The sequence below is a fragment of the Salmo trutta genome, chromosome 32 (genome assembly GCF_901001165.1).
Source record: "Salmo trutta chromosome 32, fSalTru1.1, whole genome shotgun sequence".
NCBI lineage: Eukaryota > Metazoa > Chordata > Actinopteri > Salmoniformes > Salmonidae > Salmo > Salmo trutta.
Genome location: NC_042988.1, coordinates 17,720,080 through 17,740,699, shown reverse-complemented (window position 1 = coordinate 17,740,699; position 20,620 = coordinate 17,720,080). Strand labels below are relative to the sequence as shown.

General features: G+C 43.2%; 1 protein-coding gene across 3 annotated transcripts; it reads right to left on the bottom strand.

Moving 5' to 3' along the window:
- Window positions 1-108: 108 nt before the first annotated feature.
- LOC115171284 (M-phase phosphoprotein 8) lies at window positions 109-19,980 on the bottom strand. 3 transcript variants are annotated; one of them, XM_029727959.1, is made up of 6 exons: window positions 19,615-19,980; window positions 18,472-18,515; window positions 15,499-15,564; window positions 15,340-15,406; window positions 2,221-2,533; window positions 109-2,079 (listed from the first exon to the last, which is right to left on the bottom strand). In XM_029727959.1, exons 1-6 carry the CDS (start codon window positions 19,681-19,683, stop codon window positions 1,406-1,408), a joined length of 1,233 nt encoding a protein of 410 aa, XP_029583819.1. In that variant the 5' UTR covers window positions 19,684-19,980; the 3' UTR covers window positions 109-1,405. The 3 variants fall into 3 exon arrangements, with proteins under 3 accessions (XP_029583819.1, XP_029583820.1, XP_029583821.1); XM_029727960.1 differs by having other exon boundaries at window positions 2,221-2,515; XM_029727961.1 differs by lacking the exon at window positions 19,615-19,980 and adding an exon at window positions 19,111-19,172.
- Window positions 19,981-20,620: the final 640 nt, after the last annotated feature.

Below are 20,620 nucleotides of genomic sequence, written 5' to 3'. Positions count from 1 at the left end.
ACATGGTTCTCTGAGGAGACTGACCCCCTAGTGGTGATAAAAGGAGGCACAAGTTGCTGCAAATGCATTTCCAAAACGGCTACTAAAATGGACCAGTGAGGACACTTCTGTTACTGCTAACATGTTTTATTCCATGCTAAAATGTTGAGGTAATATCCATCCTGTTATATGAATCTCAAACACAAGTAGATTTTACACTATATATTTCTAGGCATATGGTATAGAGAAGACATTTGACATGTCATTGTGACCAAAGATACATTTTTCATCACGTGACATTTAATTTAGCTTTTACATGTGACATGCGATAAATACAACCGAGAACATTTGCTTCAATTTGCACATTTCTTACTGCAACAATGGTGTAAACTGATATCTCCTCTTTAGAAATGCACAAAGGCTTAGTGAGAGGGGTGGACTATCAATTGGTAATACAAGAATGCCTTTTATTTTTTTACCTGGAAGTAAAAACAATACTTCAACGTAGTCAGCCTTCATCTTGAAATGCTGAACTTCTATCCTTTCAGGAATTCCTTCTTTCCTTTCTATTTTTGTCATAGAAATAAACATATTAAATGAAATGAAGGACAAGGCTGTGCGTGATTGACAGGACATGCAGAACTTACTGTAAATACTGAGGAAGACAGTCGACTTTATACAAAAGCGTTAGAAAAAGGAGTAAATGAAATGAGACCTAAAACACATTTAGGAATGAGTGGTGTAAACTGATATCCCCTCTTTAGAAATGCACAAAGGCTTAGCGAGAGGGTTTGACTATCAAATGGTAATACAAAAATAGAATCAGGTAGGCTCTTTTAATTTGAGAAATAAAATTAAGAAAAACAATACTTAACGCAGCCAGCCTTCATCTTGAAATGCTAAACTTCTATCCCTCCAGGCATTCCTTCTCTCCTTTCTATTTCTTTGTTATAGAAATCAAACTAACAAATCAAATGGAGGACAAGGGTGTGCATACAGGACATGCAGAACTTACTGTTAATACTGAGGAAGACAGACGACTTAATACAAAAGCGTTAGGAAAAAAGAGCAACCGAAATGAGCCTCCTGGAATAAGAGACGTTGGAGAAGTAGTAATGTTATAAATATGACATTCAGGAGTCAACTGCTCTCTCCCTCATCCATCTTTCCTCATCCTCTCTTACTAATCATCTTTCCAGAACCAAACAATGTGAAAATTACCACCCAATTCTCCAAGGTACAATACCTCACCAAAACCCTAGTAATTGGTAGCAATTTACTCTCATAGGCTTTGTAAACATCTTTAATGACAAATTATATTGTGGTTGTTTATCTAAACATGTTCCTAAGTGGTAAATTCAACATATGGGCTGCATTTCATGTATAACCTCACATGTTCTCTAATCCTCTCTCAGAACTCTGTCCTTCAGCCCTTAAAAAACCCTTCAGCTGCCAAGGCCTCTTTGAAAGTTACGGTCAAAGAGTTGATAGTTACATCGGTCACAATCACTTTGCCAGGATTCACTTCTGCGCCACTACTGTCTGGACACTGTGTCACAACCTCTTCACCTTGCTGTTTTGTGTCATTCTCCACCACTTCCTCTGCAACCTCAACATCGGTACAGACCACAGAACCATCAGCCACGGTTTCATCTCCAACATCCACCACTGAAGTGCTATCCCTGTCAATCAGAATATGTGTCCCCATCTCCTCTACCCTGTCAATAAAATAATCTGTCCCCAACCCCTCTACCCTCTCAATAACATTAACTGTGCCTAACCTTTCTACCTTGTCAATCAAGGTATCTGTCCCCAATTCCACTTCTGTGGCACTGTCCACTAACCTATTGCTAATGTTGTCTTTTGGTCCCTGTGCAGAAACACAGCTCTCTGATTGGTCAGTCCTATCCATTTGTTCCTGTCCAGCTTCAGAGGTCCCACCCTCTGACCTGTACCCTGCCCCTGTCACCCTCAACAAGGCCCCACCCCCCAATGTCTCATCTCCAGAGCCCAGTGCGGAACCACAACTCTCCACTCTGTCAGTCGACTCCTCCACCTCCTGCTCCATCATGGGAGAGCTGCACTCTGACCGGCTATGCCCTTAAGAGAGAAAGAGACAGGACATGAGATCAATATACCACAAATAGGACCAATCCTGACCTTCAAACCGAGATAAAAAATAGATGATCAAATATTTCATTAAATGTTTGATAGAAAACAAACTGAATAGACTGTTTTCACGTGTGTCTGTTGTTAACTCTGATTCCGGTCTCTCCTCTGCGCCTTGCCATTCATGCTCCATGGGGTCCTGTATGCGGGTCAGTGGTTGGAGGGAATTGTTGTCAGACACAGGTTTGGACACCCTCTGCTTGTTCTTGCGTCTTGCCAGGCGGCGGTAGACGCTCCCTCCCTCCCCCGCCCTGTATGGCAGACTGCCCTGGTCCAGCTCGGAGCCCATGGAGCGGGTAAGGGAGAGGCGCAGACGAGGGGTATCTGGGACTTTGTGTGCACTACGGAGGTCCATGGCATAGATATTCTGTAGGAGAAGAGAAGACTAAAGCCGATGTCACACATAGCAATCTGGACGCAATTTCTGTTGATTGCAACAAAGTGGCATCTGTGATGCTCAGTGTGTCACCCCAAAATTGCCAGCAACTTAGTTGCAACGCAAGAGATAGAAATCAATCCTATGTCACGCAACTGACTGTATGCAATGTCCAATCAGGGCGCAGAAAAAAGTTTACATGAGTGGTCATATCGTTCCGTTCGGAACTCCGACCCAGTACACTAATGGCCAATCTTCAAAAAGGGCTTTAGTCTTTGAGATACTGCTACCCGAGGTATAATAAAGCACAACCATGTTTTTCCATATCTCTAAGGTCTCCCATACAGTGCCTTCGATAAGTATTCAGACCCCTTGACTTCTTCCACATTTTGTTACAGCCTTATTCTAAAATGGATTAAAGAAAAAAAATCCTCAGCAATCTACACACAATACCCAATAATGACAAAGCGAAAAAACAGGTGTTAGCTCATTTTTGCAAATACCATATTTACATTAGTATTCAGACCCTTTTCTATCAGACTTGATATTACGCTCAGGTGCATCCTGTTTCCATTGATCATCCATGAGATGTTTCTACAACGTCATTGGAGTCCACCTGTGGTAAATTCAATTGATTGGACATGATTTGGAAAGGCACACACCTGTCTATATAAAGGTCCCACAGTTGACAGTGCATGTCAGAGCAAAAACCAAGCCATGAGGTCGAAGGAATTGTCCGTAGAGCTCTGAGACAGGGTTGTGTCGAGTAACAGATCTGGGAAGGGTACCAAAATTGAATCTCCCCAAGAACACAGTGGCCTCCATCATTCTTAAATGGAAGAAGTTTAGAACCACCAAGACTCTTTCTAGAGCTTGCCGCCCGGCCAAACTGAGCAATCGGGGGAGAAGGGCCTTGGTCAGGGAGGTGACCAAGAACCAGATGGTTACTCTGACAGAGCTCTAGAGTTCCTCTGTGGAGATGGGAGAACCTTTCGGAAGGACAACCATCCTCAGTAAAAGGCACATGACAGCCCACTTGAAGTTTGCCAAAAGGAACCTAAAGACTCTCAGACCATGGGAAACAAGATTCTCTGGTCTGATGAAACCAAGATTGAACTCTTTGGCCTGAATGCCAAGCGTCACGTCTTGAAGCATGGTGCATGGCCACCATGCTACGGTGAAGCATGGTGGTAGAATCATGCTGTGGCAATGTTTTTCAGCGGCAGGGACTGGGAGACTAGTTGGGATCAAGGGAAAGATTAATGGAGCACAGAGATATCCTTGACGAAATCAGAGCGGTCAGGACCTCAGACTTGGGCGAAGGTTCATCTTCCAACAGGACAACGACCTTAAACACACAGCCAAGACAACCCAGGATTGGCTTCGTGACAAGTCTCAATGTCTCAGCCAGAGCCCGGACTTGAACCCGATCGAACATCTCTGGAGAGACCTGAAAATAGCTGTGTAGCGATGCTCCCCATCCAACCTGACAGAGCTTGAGAGGATCTGCAGAGAAGAATGGGAGAAACTCCCCAAAATCTTTTATAAATTTTTTCATTTCACTTTTATTTAACCAGGTAGGCCAGTTGAGAACAAGTTCTCATTTACAACTGCGACCTGGCCAAGATAAAGCAAAGCAGTGCGACACAAACAACAAAGAGTCATACATGGAATAAACAAACGTACAGTCAATAACACAATAGAAGTCTATATACAGTGTATGCACATTAAGTAAGATGAGGGAGGTAAGGCAATAAATAGGCCACAGTGGCGAAATAATTACAATTTAGCAATTAAACACTGGAGTGATAGATGTGCAGAAGATGAATGTGCAAGTAGAGATACTGGGTGCAAAGGAGCAAAAAATAAATAACAATATGGGGGATGAGGTAGTTGGGCTATTTACAGATGGGCTATGTACAGGTGCAATGATCTGCAAGCTGCTCTGACATCTGATGCTTAAAGATATTGAGGAGGATATGAGTCTCCAGCTTCAGTGATTTTCGCAATTCATTCCACTCGTTGGCAGCAGAGAACTGGAAGAAAAGGCAGCCAAAGGAGGAGTTGGCTTTGGGGGTGACCAGTGAGATATACCTGTTGGAGTGCGTGCTACGGGTGTGTGCTGCTATGGTGACCAATGAGCTGAGATAAGGCGGGGCTTTACCTAGCAAAGACTTATCGATTACCTGGAGCCAGTGGGTTTGGCGACGAATATGAAGCGAGGGCCAGTCAACGAGAGCATACAGGTCGCCGTGGTGGGTAGTATATGGGGCTTTGGTGACAAAACGGATGGCACTGTGATAGACTGCATCCAATTTGCTGAGTAGAGTGTTGGAGGCTATTTTGTAAATGACATCGCCGAAGTCAAGGATCGGTAGGATAGTCAGTTTTACGAGGGTATGTTTGGCAGCATGAGTGAAGGATGCTTTGTTGCGAAATAGGAAGCCGATTCTAGATTTAATTTTGGATTGGAGATGTTTAATATGAGTCTGGAAGGAGAGTTTACAGTCTAACCAGACACCTAGGTATTTGTAATTGTCCACATATTCTAAGTCAGAACCGTCCAGAGTAGTGATGGCAGATGGATGGGCAGGTGCGGGCAGCAATCGGTTGAAGAGCGTGCATTTAGTTTTACTAGCATTTAAGAGCAGTTGGAGGCCGCGGGAGGAGAGTTGTATGGCATTGAAGCTTGTCTGGAGGTTTGTTAACACAGTGTCCAAAGAAGGGCCATAAGTATACAGAATGGTGTCGTCTGCGTAGAGGTGGATCAGAGAATTACCAGCAGCAAGAGCGACATCATTGATGTATACAGAGAAAAGAGTCGACCCGAGAATTGAACCCCGTGGCACCCCCATAGAGACTGCCAGAGGTCCGGACAACAGGCCCTCCGATTTGACACACTGAACTCTGTCTGAGAAGTAGTTGGTGACTTAGAAATACAGGTGTGCCAAGCTTGTAGTGTCATACCCAAGAAGACTCGAGGCTGTAATCTCTGCCAAAGGTGCTTCAACAAAGTACTGAGTAAAGGGTCTGAATAAAAAAATTTTATTAGCAAAAATGTCTAAACATTTATTTTTGCTTTGTCATTATTGGGAAATGTGTGTAGATTGATGAGGGGGGAAAAACGATTTAATCAATTTTAGAATAAAATTGTAACCTAACAAAATGTGGAAAAAGTCAAGGGGTCTGAATACTTTTTGAAGGCACTGTATGTGAAATGGATGGTTGTGTAAAAATATTTTACTGCAAAAGTAGTTAAATGTATAGATTTTGGGACACACCCCCTAAACTCAAACAGTACAGAATAATGCCTGGTTGGAGGGGTGGTGGGCCACATAAACTCTTTTAATCCAATATTGCAAGCTCTGATATTGCTAAAATTTGGAATATGAGCAGTCAATTGTCTGCCCTACATACAAAAAAAAAACATTAGGACATCTTAAAGCATTTAGGAAATATCACAGATACAATAGGCGGAAATATCAACTATGAATGAGGAATGAAACCTGACAACTTTCCAAGTCAAATTTGCTCTCATTCAGTACTGTATGGTTATGCCTGACAAAAAGGCATACAGTTACACTTTAATTGATGTTGTGGCTATTGTATATCGGCTCTAAGGCAAGTGGGCTCAGACACAGAAAACTGTCATGTGCAGACCCTACTCTTGAAATTACGTTAGAGGGGCCCCCTAGATTTGACTCCAAATCCAATTTCAAACAACGATTCAACCACAAAGACCATTGAGGTTTTCCAATGCCTCACAAAGAAGGGCACCTATTGGTAGATGGGTAAAAATTGTGGGTGGTGTATCAACACACCCAGTCACCACAAAGATAGAGTAGTCCTTCCTAACTCAGTTGCCAGAGAGGAAGGAAACCGCTCAGAGATTTGACCATGAGGCCAATGGTGACTGTAAAACAGTTTGAGTTTTACTTAATCTTGAAATCGAGTTCTTACTATGCTATAAGTAGTAAGACAGCACCACTGAATCATGTTCAACTATGAAACCACCGTAGTCCTGTCTTTGCCACGGCAGGCAGTGATTGGCCCCTCCCACGAGGGTATAATGTGCACTGCCCTGCCGGAGAGTGTCACTCTTGCTTTATTCAGCCATTGCTGTTTATCAAACCCACCATTCTTATCATCTGTAAATTCATCTATACTTATTTTCCATCTAAACTGCGCAATTTCAGACGGCCTATAACACTGATCAAACGGCGAAGAACATACAGTACCAGTCAAAAGTTTGGACACACCTACTCATTCAAGGATTTTTCTTTATTTTTACTATTTTTGTAGAATAATAGTGAAGACATCACAACTATGAAATAACACATATGGAATCATATAGTAAACAAAAAAGTGTTAAACAAATTTAAATATATTTTATATTTGAGATTCTTCAAAGTAGCCACCCTTTGCCTTGATGACAGTTTTGCACACTCTTGGCATTCTCTCAACCAGCTTCATGGGGTAGTCACCTGGAATGCATTTCAATTAACAGGTGTGCCTTGTTAAAAGTTCATTTATGGAATTTCTTTCCAATCAGTTGCGTTGTGACAAGGTAGGGGTGGTATACATAAGATAGACCTATTTGCTAAAAGACCAAGTCCATTTTATGTAAAGAACAGCTCAAATAAGCAAGCATCATTGCTTTAAGACATGAAGGTCAGTCAATGAGGAAAATTTCAAGAACTTTGAAAATTTCTTCAAGTGCAATTGCAAAAACCATCAAGCGCTATGATGAAACTGGCTCTCATGAGGACCGCCACAGGAAAGGAAGACTCAAAGTTACCCCTGCTGCAGAGGATAAGTTCATTAGAGTTAACTGCACCTCAGATTGCAGCCCAAATAAATGTTTCAAGTAACAGACACATCTCAACATCAACTGTTCAGAAGAGACTGCGTGAATCAGGCCTTCATCGGTGAATTGCTGCAAAGAAACCACTACTAAAGGACACCAATAAGAAGAAGAGACTTGCTTGGGTCAAGAAACACGGGCAATGGACATTAGACCAGTGGAAATCTGTCCTTCGGCCTGATGAGTACAAATTTGAGATTTTTTGTTCCAACCGCAGGGGCTTTGTGAGACGCAGATTAGGTGAACGGATGATCTCCACATGTGTGGTGCCCACCGTGAAGCATGGAGGAGGTGGTGTGATGGTGCTTTGCTGGTGACACTGTCTGTGATTTATTTAGAATTCAAAGCACACTTAACTAGCATGGCAACCACAGCATTCTGCAGCGATACCTTATCCCATCTGGTTTGTGCTTAGTGGGACTATGATTTGTTTTTCAACAGGACAATGACCCAACACACCTCCAGGCTGTGTAAGGGCTATTTGACCAAGAAGGAGAGTGATGGAGAGCTGCATCAGATGACCTGGCCTCCACAATCAACCGACTTCAACCCACTTGAGATGGTTTGGGATGAGTTGGACTGCAGAGTGACGGAAAAGCAGCCAACAAGTGCTCAGCATATGTGGGAACTCCTTCAAGACTGTTGGAAAAGCATTCCAGGTGAAGCTGGTGGAGAGAATGCCAAGAGTGTGCAAAGCTTTCATTAAGGCAAAGGGTGGCTACTTTGAAGAATCAAAAATATATTTTGATTTGTTTAACAGTTTTTTGGTTGCTACATGATTCCATATGTGTTATGTCATAGTTTTGATATCTTCAATATTATTCTACAATGTAGAAAATAGTCAAAATAAAGAAAAACCCTTGAATATGTAGGTATGTCCAAACTTTTGACTGGTACTGTATATTTTAAATTTTCTTTAGATTCCTTCAACATCGGTCCGTTTAGTAGCCTGAGTCAGCTAGCTTGCTAGCCACTCTTTGCTAGTGGTCCTTCTAGCTAGCTTGCTAATGCGTCGCACTTGCAGGAGACCAAAGATTCTGAGGTCATTATTAAATAATCACCTTCCCAATCACACTCAAAGAGTGTTCGTAAGCTTTGAGTGAAAGTACCAGACAGATTCCATCAGGTTTTTCTGTTTTTTAATGATTTTTCTCCTCTGGCTGAGATGTCGTTCCCTGCCGGGATAAAATAGTGCTTCAAGTGCAAGGCACACATGTCGTCACAGAGACTGCGCCCGATGGCTTGGACCAGAGCACGGAGGTGGCTCTTACGGACCCCTTCTTCTGTATCCACTGCTCCGGGGTTCCTCTGCCTTCCCTCCGTCATCGAGTGCAGCTGGTCTCTATCTCTCCACCACCCAGCTCCTCCCGTATAGGTCCCGGGAGCCTACAGACGAGGGGGTGAGGTGCAGCTCTCCAATACTCGACAGAGTCTCCACACCTCTGCCCTTCTCCAACCTGCTGCTTATTTCGAGGATGCAGCACACTGGGAGCTGAGAGACTTCCATGCCAGCCAGTGGGAGGCCTATGGAGATCCTTGCTCAGATGAAAGGGCTCAGGGTGAGGGTGACATAGAGGAAGAGGACAATGAGGAGACGCCGGCTGCCCCTCCAATCTCTGACAAGGACCCTTACAACAAGGAGTTCATGGAGGTCCTGGGCAGGGCTGTGACTAAGCTAGGCCTGTCTTGGCCAGATCCACAACCAGCCCCTGAAACCATGCTGGCAGGGGCTTACTTCCCACCGTCAGTCACCCAGTCTCAGCCCAGATAGCCAGCCCCGCCCTAGACCCCTCCCCTGTTCAGGTATGAGGTGAGGCGATCCTGGGAGAAGCCACAACAGACACGCTCTCCCATCCAGAGCTTCAACTCATGGTCCAGGATCAACACAGAGCCCGAGCTGGGGTATCTGTCCATGCCCCTGCCCGAAGAAACCATAGCCTCACACCTCTCAGCAGCCTCTGCGGCAGTGAAGCTATCATCAGAGTATGATGTATAACCGCTTCCCTGGCGGAGAAGTCTTACAAGGCAGCCGGCCAAGTCAGCAGCCATGTTGAACACCATGGCCATCCTCCAGGCCTACCAGGCCCAGCTCCTCCGGGACATGGAACGGCAGGCTACTCCAGAGATGTATGTTGAGCTCGGGAAGGCGACAGACTTCACTCTACACATGACGAGGTGTGCTGCCCAGGACGCGGGCAGAATCATAGGATTCTTGGTCGTGATACACCGTCACTTGTGGCTCAACCTCACCCAAATGTCAGAAAGGGAGAAGAACGTGCTGCTGAATGCTCCTGTCACAGTATCTGGGCTATTCAGGCCTATCGTGGAGACCATCACACACAAGTTTGAGCAGCAACAGAAGGGCTCTGCAGCCTTCAAGGCTATCATGCCACTCAGGCCCGGGGCTCCTTTCCCTGCCCCATCCCAAACAGCCTCGACCAAGACAGGGGAGGCTCGCCATTGCTCTGCGAGTGCTTCCCAGGCCCAGGACAGACCCACTCAGACGCCTGAGGTGTCCCACGCTGGTGCGAGAGGCTGGAATCGCAACCCTTTCCGCCCTCAGCAACAGCATGCTGCCCAGGCGTACAGAGTGAAGAGACCGCTGAGGGCCTGTGAGCCTTCCTGTGAGGGACTTTGTGTTGTATCCTACAGTCAGAGAATCCTGCTCCACGCCTGGTAGCAACACGAAAGAGAAGACTAGCTACACATTGCCCATATCCAGCAAAGGCCGCCCGGTATATGTGCACACAAGACACACACCTCCACACATCCTTCCAGCGCACACTAAGTGTCCACACTCCTGTGTCTCCCACCCATTCTCCTGGCCACTCGTTCTTATGAGCGTCATGGCCTTAGACAAAGATTCCATGAGCACAAGGTAAAACATAAGGCTGTGACAGTTAGGTTTCACCGAGACACACAGTTTAATTCCAGTCATGCAGCAGCCCCTGCCTGTGACTTGGCTAAACAGTCAAAAATATAAATCGTCAAACTACACAGCAGCCTCTGCCTGTAGCCCAGTTAGCTGTTCCAAATCAAATGACAGCCCTGCCCTCTCTAATAGAAAGAGCAGACCTGTCCAGCAGACTGAGTGTATGGAAACACGCAAGCGCAGCTCCCGCTTGGGTACTGAATACAATTTGGAAGGGTTACGCGTTGTAGTTCGCTGGTGTCACACCCACGACATTTTCAGCTCAAACGGCCCCTATTCTAGAACAGGAAATAACCTTCCTTGTAGGAAAAGGAGCTATTCGTCCAGTGATGGAAGCAGACAAAAATACGGGTCATTATCAGAGATATTTTCGAGTGCCAAGAAAGACAGTGGCGTGATACTGATCTTAGATTTGAGGGTGTTGAACAAATCATTACAGAAACTACCTTTTCACATGTTAACACAACGCCGTCTATTCAAAGTAGTCAGACAGACAGGATACAGATATTGTGACTGTCTTATAATAGCGAAGTCGAGAGAATTGGTCGAGACACACACCAGGATAGTGATAAATCATATCCACAATCTGTTTTTCCTGATAAACTGTGAAAAGAGTTGTCTCACTCTTCACCAACAGACAAGCTTCTTAGGCTTGGAACTGAACTCTATGCACTCACGTCTAACAGTCACCAGACAGTGATACATTCTGACTGTAGCATGCGCACTCCACCGGAGCCGTACTTTCAGGGCTCGCCGGGATATGGTTTTACAGGGGCTGATGGTTGTGGCATCAGCAGTCTTAACACTTGGCCTATTACGCATGAGACCTATCCAACAATGGTTTATAAGCCAACACATTCATCAAAACAGAGACCGTTATCGAATGATAACCATTACGTGGCAATGTCACCACAGCCTATCCTTCTGGCAAAGCCCAAGGATACTCTCAGCTGGGGTCCAGCTGGGTCCAGTAGTCTTGCAGGTTGTCATAAAGATCGACACCTCCCTGAAGGGATGGGGGGCAGTTTACGACGGACGCATAACAAACTGTCAGTGGGAAGAACACAAATCTTCATATAAATGTTTTGGAGCTGGAAGCGATACGGCTGGCTCTATTACATTTTGCCCCCAGGATAGAGGCAAAATTCGTTGTCGGAATGAATCGCGTTCTGATTCACTCCAACAACTCAACCTCGATCTCGTACGTCAATCACCAGGGTGGAGTCCGCTCACTGGCCATGCACCAAGTGGCATCACGGATACATCTGTGGGCACACACACCTGCGCTCACTGTCAGCGGCGCACATTCCAGGCCAGTTGAATCTAGGTGCAGACCTATTGTCGAGGGGATAGCCTCAGTCTGCGGAGTGGCGTATCCAGCCACAGGCAATAGAGGTGATTTGATGCCAGTTTGGACAAGCCTTACCAAGAAAACATTGAATGTTCCTCATTGGCCTAGTTACAGTTTTGGCTTAAATCGGCTTGAAAGTCTATAGCAAGACTTGAAAATGGCTGTCTAGCAAAATTCAACAACCAACTTGACAGAGCTTGAAGAATAAACCAATAAATAATGTGCTAATCCAGGTGTGCAAAGCTCTTAGAGACTCACAGCTGTAATCACTGCCAAAAGAGATTCTGTCAATACTTATGTAAATGAGATATTTCTGTACTTTATTTTCAATATATTTGCAATAATTTCTAAAAACATGTTTTCACATTGTCATTATGGGGTAGTGTGTGTAGATATGTGAGAGAAAAAAATAATATATTTAATCAATTTTGAATTCAGGTTGTAACACAACAAAATGTTGAATAAAGTCAAGGGATATGAATACTTTCTGAAGGCACTGTATAAAAAGGCAGCAGACTGTTGGGATGGCAACACCATAAGCCTATGAGTGTCAATGAGGCAACTGGGAGGCTCCAATGAAAGTAAAGAGAATCATCCAACCCTGGACTCCTGGCACCCTCTCCCTAGTTCTACAACTTGCCCTCACTGTACTATAACTTGCACCTCCAGGATTGGGCTCTTAAGTCACCTCCTTATCATTTAGAAGTGAGCTTTGATTCATTGCTAGTACAATACGTCTGCCTGAATCAAACATGACCTTCCTCTGGCTCACTGCATTTGTGATGCACATTGGGATGTTCCAGTGCACTCTTATACTGTTCAGGTTGAGCTGGCACATTGCTTCTTCCAGACAACCATGTCCACCATCCTGGCTGTCTGCCCTGGAGTTGCCGTATATGTTGACTTTTTGACATTATGGTGTATGGGGAAGATGCAACCACACGTCACAAGCGCATAAGGCATGCGTTCACTACAATGAACCAACACAACACTCATTGACAAGAAATGCCATCAACTTAGTGGGCATGTCATAGGAATTGCACCGATAGGCTCACTCCACCATCAGTCCTCTCCTCAGGCAGTTACTAGAGACAGAGACACCATGGAACTGGACTGCCACATGTCAGGAGGCCATTCAACAGCCAACATGCTGTCTGGAAATTGATGGCGTGCATTGCCCTCATACCTATTTAGCTACCAACCATGGCTGGCCAGCCCATGTGACACCTGAAATGGGCTGCGTTGTAAAGAATGAGCTCTCATGCTGGGGTGACATATGCATTGGTCTGGAAAACTGTGCAGTAATTCCAACATACCTATAAAGAAAATATGTAATTTATGGCAAACAAGAGGCACCTCAGGATAGTAAAACTTGCTGTATGTGATTGTTTATGGTGGCTGGGGATTGACTGAGATAGTGGTCTTTGTGCACCATGCTTGATCAGCTCCACTTCCTCTGCAACCCATCAACTGTCCATCAATGACCATGGATCAAATGTATATGTGTCTGGAGCTGTGCTATGTCCAGTTAGTCAATGGGTCTCATTGGCATGCAAGCTGCATTTACTGACTGCCTATACTGAACTGTAGAAATGGAAACTGATGCCCCCCATTGCCCCAATACCCCGCCAGTCATACAGGAGGATATTATGCAAGCTGGTCAGGCCCCAGAACTACATCCACCACTGGCTACTTTGTCTCCTCACCCTGTTAGGACACACGCATGTCCTGGTCACCTCAGAGACTTTGAATCAACGTTGCAAATTTTGTTTTATTGGGGAAAAGAGGGCTGTAAATATACAGTGCATTCAGAAAGTATTCAGACCTCTTCACCTTTTCCACATTTTGTTACGTTACAGCTTTATTCGAAAATTGATTAAATCGTTTTTTCCCCCTCATCAATCTACACACAATACCCCATAAGGACAAAGCAAAAACTGAAATATCACATTTACATAAGTATTCAGACCCTTTACTCAGTACTTCGTTGAAGCAGCTTTGGCAGCGATTACAGCCTTGAGTCTTCTTGGGTATGACACTACAAGCTTGGCACACTTGTATTTGGGGAGTTTCTCCCATTCTTCTCTGCAGATCCTCTCAAGCTCTGTCAGGTTGGATGGGGAGCGTCGCTACACAGCTATTTTCAGGTCTCTCCGGAGATGTTTGACCGGGTTCAACTCTGGGCTCTGGCTGGGCCACTCAAGGACATTCAGAGACTTGTAACAAAGCCACTCCTGCATTGTCTTGGCGGTATGCTTAGGGTCGTTGTCCTGTTGGAAGGTGAACCTTCACCCCAGTCTGAGGTCCTGAGCGCTCTGGAGCAGGTTTTCATCAAGGATCTCTCTGTACTTTGCTCCGTTCATCTTTCCCTCAATCCTGACTAGTCTCCCAGTCTCTGCCACTGAAAAACATCCCCATAGCATGATGCTGCCACATCCATGCTTCACCTTAGGGATGGTACCAGATTTCCTCCAGACGTGACGCTTGGCAATCAGGCCAAAGAGTTCAATCTTGGTTTCATCAGACCAGAGAATTTTGTTTCTCATGGTCTGAAAGTCCTTTAGGTGCCTTTTGGCAAACTCCAAGTGGGCTGTCATGCCTTTTACTGAGGAGTGGCTTCCATCTTAACACTCTACCATAAAGGCCTGATTGATGGAGTGCTGCAGAGATGGTTGTCCTTCTGGAAGGTTCTCCCATCTCCACAGAGGAACTCTGGAGCTCTGTCAGAGTGACCATCGGCTTCTTGGTCACCTCCCTGACCAAGGCCCTTCTCCCCCGATTGCTCAGTTTGGCCGGGTGGCCAGCTCTAGGAAGAGTCTTGGTGGTTTCAAACTTCTTCCATTTAAGAATGATGGAGGCCACTGTGTTCTTGGGGACCTTCAATGCTGCAGACATTTTTTTGTGTACCCTTCCCCAGAACTGTGCCTCGACACAATCCTGTCTCAGAGCTCTATGGACAATTCCTTTGACCTCAAGGCTTGGTTTTTACTCTGACATGCACTGTCAACTGTGGGACCTTATATAGACAGGTGTGTGCCTTTCCAAATCATATCCAATCAATTCAATTTACCACAAGTGGACTCCAATCAAGTTGTAGAAACATCTCACGGATGATCAATGGAAACAGGATGCACCTGAGCAAAATGTCTAGTCTCATAGCAAAGGGTCTGAATACTTAAGTAAATAAGGTATCTGTTTTTTATTTTTAATATATTTGCAAACATTTCTAAAAACCTGTTTTCGCTTTGTCATTATGGGGTATGTGTGTAGATTGATTAGGAAATATTTTTATTTAATCCATTTTACAATAAGGCTGTAACGTAACAAAATGTTGAAAAAGTCAAGGGATCTGAATACTTTCCGAATCCACTGTATATCGATGTTGTTACAATTAGTAAACATTTGGATTATCAAATCATTTATCCAACCATGATGTGATGTATGATAAGATTGGACGTTGCATGCAATTTCAATTGCGTTTGAATTGCTTCATGTATCAGCAAAGTTGCTTGAGATGACACATAAATTGCTTCGTGTGATGCAGGCTTAAGATAATAGTATATTAAGTTAAGTTTTGTCATTTGTGTAATTGCTATGTTAATGTAAGGGACATAACAATTGATTAAGAAAGTGGATGTTCTGGACAAGGAGAAAGGTAAGCACTGTACCCGCAAGACGAGTCTCCGTGGTCTGAGTCCTTTCCTGCGGTAGGCCAGGGCTCGGTCCTTCTCCTCCCTGATAAGACACAGAGAATATGAAATTGCAATGGCTGGAGCAAAAGTAGTATGCAGTATTCATACTAACGGCACTTTCTCAGTACTACTCACTTCTCTTCATAAGCTACCACCAGGCGTGGGTCCAGTATGTGGTCCTCTGGTTCCCAGGTGCTGTACCTGTAAAACAATCACGCTCTATAAGCACTGTTTATGCAGGATCATCATGGCACGATACCTTTGAATAAGGCAAGGAGGTACAATGACAGGAGTTGTTATAGAATCATATGTGAACTTTCAATTAATTTATGTATAGAGACTGCTAGCGGTTATACCTTACCTTTAAAAACCCTGGCAGATTGTAAATAGATATCATTACAAATACACCAAATCAATCACCAGACACATTTAAATGTCAACCTCTATGCGCAAGTGAGTCGTTCTGGAATTTGTTATGTTTTCCCCACTTGTCTTGACTCCTGAGGGGTATACTGCGAAGCGGGATAGAGGAGTTAGCGAGCTAACTTTGGTCAATTCTGAGCTCAACTCTGGATAACTGTTGACACTAAGGTGGCTCACCTTTTAGCCAGGTAAATTTATATGGCATTGAATACTTTAGCTCTAACCTGCTCTGGGGCAGGCTAACTTCACTTTATCCTAAATGAAGTGCTTGAGCTGAGAGTTGAGGACCAATCAAATCAGATTCCCTCCCTCTCGCAAAGAGGCATCCCCTTCATTCTCCGAAACCATTTAAGACGACTGATTAAATATTTAATTTAATTGTGTTAATAATATTAAAATAGTATCTCATTACACATTTAGTAATGTGTAGTGAGAATTTGAAACGTCACACACAGTACAATTTCCGTATGACTTAATACAATAATTTTATCGATAAGTGTGGGGGGAAAAAAGGTGCTCGTGCACACAAAGACAGCATTAACAATTGTGTAATAAAAGACACCACTTCTAATAACCTATTTCACACCATAGCCTGCTGAATTTGCAGGATAAGTTCTTTCATTTCAGCAAAAACCTCAAATGTGGCACAGACTTGCTGATGGATTCCTGTTTCAGCATTTTATCAATGAAGATTTCGGCGTTCGACTAGCCACGTGCGACATGCAAGCGCCGTTACAAACCTGGCTGGAGATAGCGGCAGCTGAAGAATCTAAATGCATGGTCGTAACATGGATGAAACCTGAGCTGGAATGTGAAGCTTAGTGAAGTTAGCTAGCTTTGGAAAATCCTGAGTAGATCTAGCTAGCGTCGTAGTATACCCCTCTATTTCTATTGAAAGTGTTGGTAAACAAGGGTACCCTTCAGTTTTAGATGCGTGCGGAATCGGATTAACGCTGGATCTGGACGGACTCTTCACATTACGAAAATGCACCAAATGGCGTACGGTGGTTGCCAGTTCTCCTGTCAGTGTACTTCCTTGATTAAGGAAATCGGAATTAGGGGTGTTAAATATAAGCTGCACTTTAACCAATGATATGAGGTTTTTACTAAGACATCAGAAGCAGAGGGAACATTACAGTGCCTTCGGAAAGTATTCACACCCCTTGACTTATTCCACATTTTGTTGTGTTACAGCCTGAATTCAAAATGGATTAAATATATTTTCTCAAACAAAGCGAAAACATGTTTTTAGACATTTTTGCCAATTTATTGAAAATTAAATATAGAAATATCTAATTTACATAAGTACTCAACCCCCTGAGTCAATACATGTTAGAATCACCTTTGGCAGCGATTTGAGCTGTGATTCTTTCTGGGTAAGTCTCTAAGAGCTTTCCACACCAGGATTGTGCAAAATTTGCCCATTATTGTTTTCAAAATTCTTCTTCAAGTTCTGTTAAATTGGTTGTTGATCATTGCTAGACAACCATTTTCAGATCTTGCTATAGATTTAAGTCAAAACTGTAACTTGGCCACTCACCGTCTTCTTGGTAAGCAACTCCAGTGTAGATTTGGCCTTGTGTTTTAGGTTATTGTCTTGCTTAAAGGTGAATTCATCTCCCAGTGTCTGGTGGAATGCAGACTGAACCAGGTTTTCCTCTAGGATTTTGCATGTCCTTAGCTCCATTCCGTTTTTTTTTTTATCCTGAAAAACTCCCCAGTCCTTAACGATTACAAGCATACGCATAACATGATGCAGCCACTACTATGCTTGAAAATATGGAGAGTTGTACTCATTAATGTGTTGTATTGGATTTTCCCCAAACATAATACTTTGTATTCCGGACAAAAAGTTAATTGCTTTGCCACATTTTTTGCAGTATTACTTTAGTGCCTTGTTACAAACAGGATGCATGTTTTGGAATATTTTTATTCTGTACAGGCTTCCTTCTTTTCACTCTGTCAATTAGGTTAGTATTGTGGAGTAACTACAATGTTGTGGATCCATCCTTAGTTTTCTCCTTTCACAGCCATTAAAATGTTTTAAAGACACCATTGGCATCATGGTGAAATCCCTGAGTGGTTTCCTTCCTCTCCAACAACTGAGTTAGGAAGGACACTTACATTTTTTTTATCCATCTACCAATAGGTGCCCTTCTTGGCGAGGCATTGGAAAACTTTCCTGGTCTTTGTGGTTTAATCTGTGTTTGACATTCACTGCTCAACTGAGGGACCTTACAGATAATTGTATGCTTACAGTACAAAGATGAGGTAGTAATAAAAAAAATTATGTTCAACACTATTATTGCACACAGAGTGAGTCCACCCAACTCATTATGTGACTTGTTAAGCAAATGTTTACTTATTTAGGCTTGCCATAACAAAAGGGTTGAATACTTATTGGCACAAGACATTTCTGCTTTTCATTTTTAATTAATTTGTAAACTTTTCTAAAAATATAATTCTACTTTGACATTATGGGGTATTGTGACAAAAAAAATCTAAATGTAATCAATTTTAAATTCAGGCTGTAACACAACAAAATATGGAAAAAGTCAATGGGTGTAAATAATTTCTGAAGGCACTATATGTACCCAGGTCAGTGGGAGGATAAAACATCAGTCATACATACATGACTCATACACATTTGTAATGCATTCACTAATTAATAAGAAGAGTACTTACTTTGGTGGCCATCCCTGCCACTTCAATAAGTATTCCACATTACCCTAAGAAGCAAAAGAGTAAGGCACATTGAGCAAGAGAGCAAATAACACAATTAGTACTCTTTGTACCGTAGTTCATGGAGCATAAAAAGATTACTGTCGCTTTAAAGGGTCGGTGTCGAGATCATTGAGGTAATTTTTAATTTTCAAATGGAGATTGTACGAGATGACGTCAGTGTAAAGGTCTCGAACTCTACTATTGTGATGACGTGATCGCACATGGATGGGTTTTATGTAAAATAGTTTTCTTGAACGTCAAAAAACGATGGAAATAGGTAGGACTTTACATGTAAACAACTCGTATTGCGCAACGTGCTGCACAGCGAAGGTCTCCGCTTTGGACCACCCATTGAAAAAATATAATTGTACGGCGTGCGTGTATAGAATACTCAATACATAGAATGAAACATTACTGCATTATAATCTTCAATTTTCAAACCAACTTTACCAAATTAAAGCATAAGTAAATGCATAGTAAGATTCATACCATACAAAACAAAAACATAGGCTCATTGTGATTAGCATACTACAACAACATAATAGGACTATATTGAATGGATCATGCGAGGTGTAACATTACGCAGCAGTTTTTTTTCACCCAGATACCCCAATCCATCATCCCGTCCTCTGTTCTCCTCCTGTTGGCGTAACGTACAAATAAACTGCGTAGCTCACACACATTGGCCGCACGGACAATCCCACCAGTGATACCCCACGATGGAGACCCGATGTTGGTAAACACACCCCTTCTACATTTTACTACTTGAGGTAGTAGTATATATTCAGAACATACAACATACACAAACCAAGGAAAACGAAAAGATTCCACAATCTCTTTATTCAAAATTATGTAGCCTATAGGCAACATGCTGTACAGAAAAAATCTATTTTCAACTTTTTGCGTGTTAGAATTAGCAGCTTTCACGCAGCAGAATGACAATATTAATATCTTGCGTAAACTACGGAAAGTGCGTAGCAATACTTTTGTGTAATGGCTGATATAGACTGTAAGAGTACAGGTAGAACATTGGCTGTTAAAACCATAAGACACCAATGGTAGGTAGACTACATTTCTATTCGGAAGCACGGCTACATTACTTACCTTTCTGACTCTCTTCTTGGTTATTGATTCAACTGCAAACACTTGTTCGCCTATAGATGACAGTTCCATCGCTCCTAGGCTGCTGGTTGCACGCTCAAAACAGGGAACGCGAAATGTTTCTCGTTCTTTCCAAGACAAATCCCCCCCAAATCCCCAAAACTCACTGCAGCGGCTAAAACAAGCTTTTTGCCTACTCTACAACCATTTTCTATTCTCGGAGTCTTTATCACTTACTCACATGCAAGTATTAGATAGTTGAGCGGTATTTTAGGTTCTCTTTCTGAGTTTTAAAAATCTGCGACACATCATTGACTGGCGCGTGCTTCAGTCAAGCGCGCTCCCTCTGACTCGTACGATGCGCCGAGCCCCCAATAATGGACAGAGAAGAAGAGGCTAAGCGAGAGGGTTTACTTCGCCCAAAACCTGTCCCATCGAAAATCAGACCACGAAGTGAGTATTTTTTGCTACGTGAGGATTATTTGATATAATCTAACTTTCGTAATGGTTAGGTTGTTGCGAATGCACTGATATAAGTGGTATTTCGTAAACTAAAAAAAACGACTTTAAATTGGAGTTGTGCGAGAAACGAGAAACATTTCGCGTTCCCTGTTTTGAGCGATGGAACTGTCATCTATAGGCGAACAAATGTTTGCAGTTGAATCAATAACCAAGAAGAGAGTCAGAAAGGTAAGTAATGTAGCCGTGCTTCTTGGTCACACGCGTATCTGCCCTCTCATTGGCTAGAATGGTCCCACCTGATCGCGCCTCCTCCCGCTGCCTTCCATCTTTGAGGACGTGTATTTCCATTGTTAGAGTGGTCACTCGACTATCTTGTCAATATAATAGATCCTCTCTGGTACGCCCGGGTCTTTCACTATTGCAAAACACAATATTTCAAGAATATGAGTGTTATTCTATAAACTCTTACATGCGTTTTATGGGTTGTTTTCTTTAAATACTATTGAGGAACTTCTGTCCTATTTTTGGCACATGATTGTTTTCCATA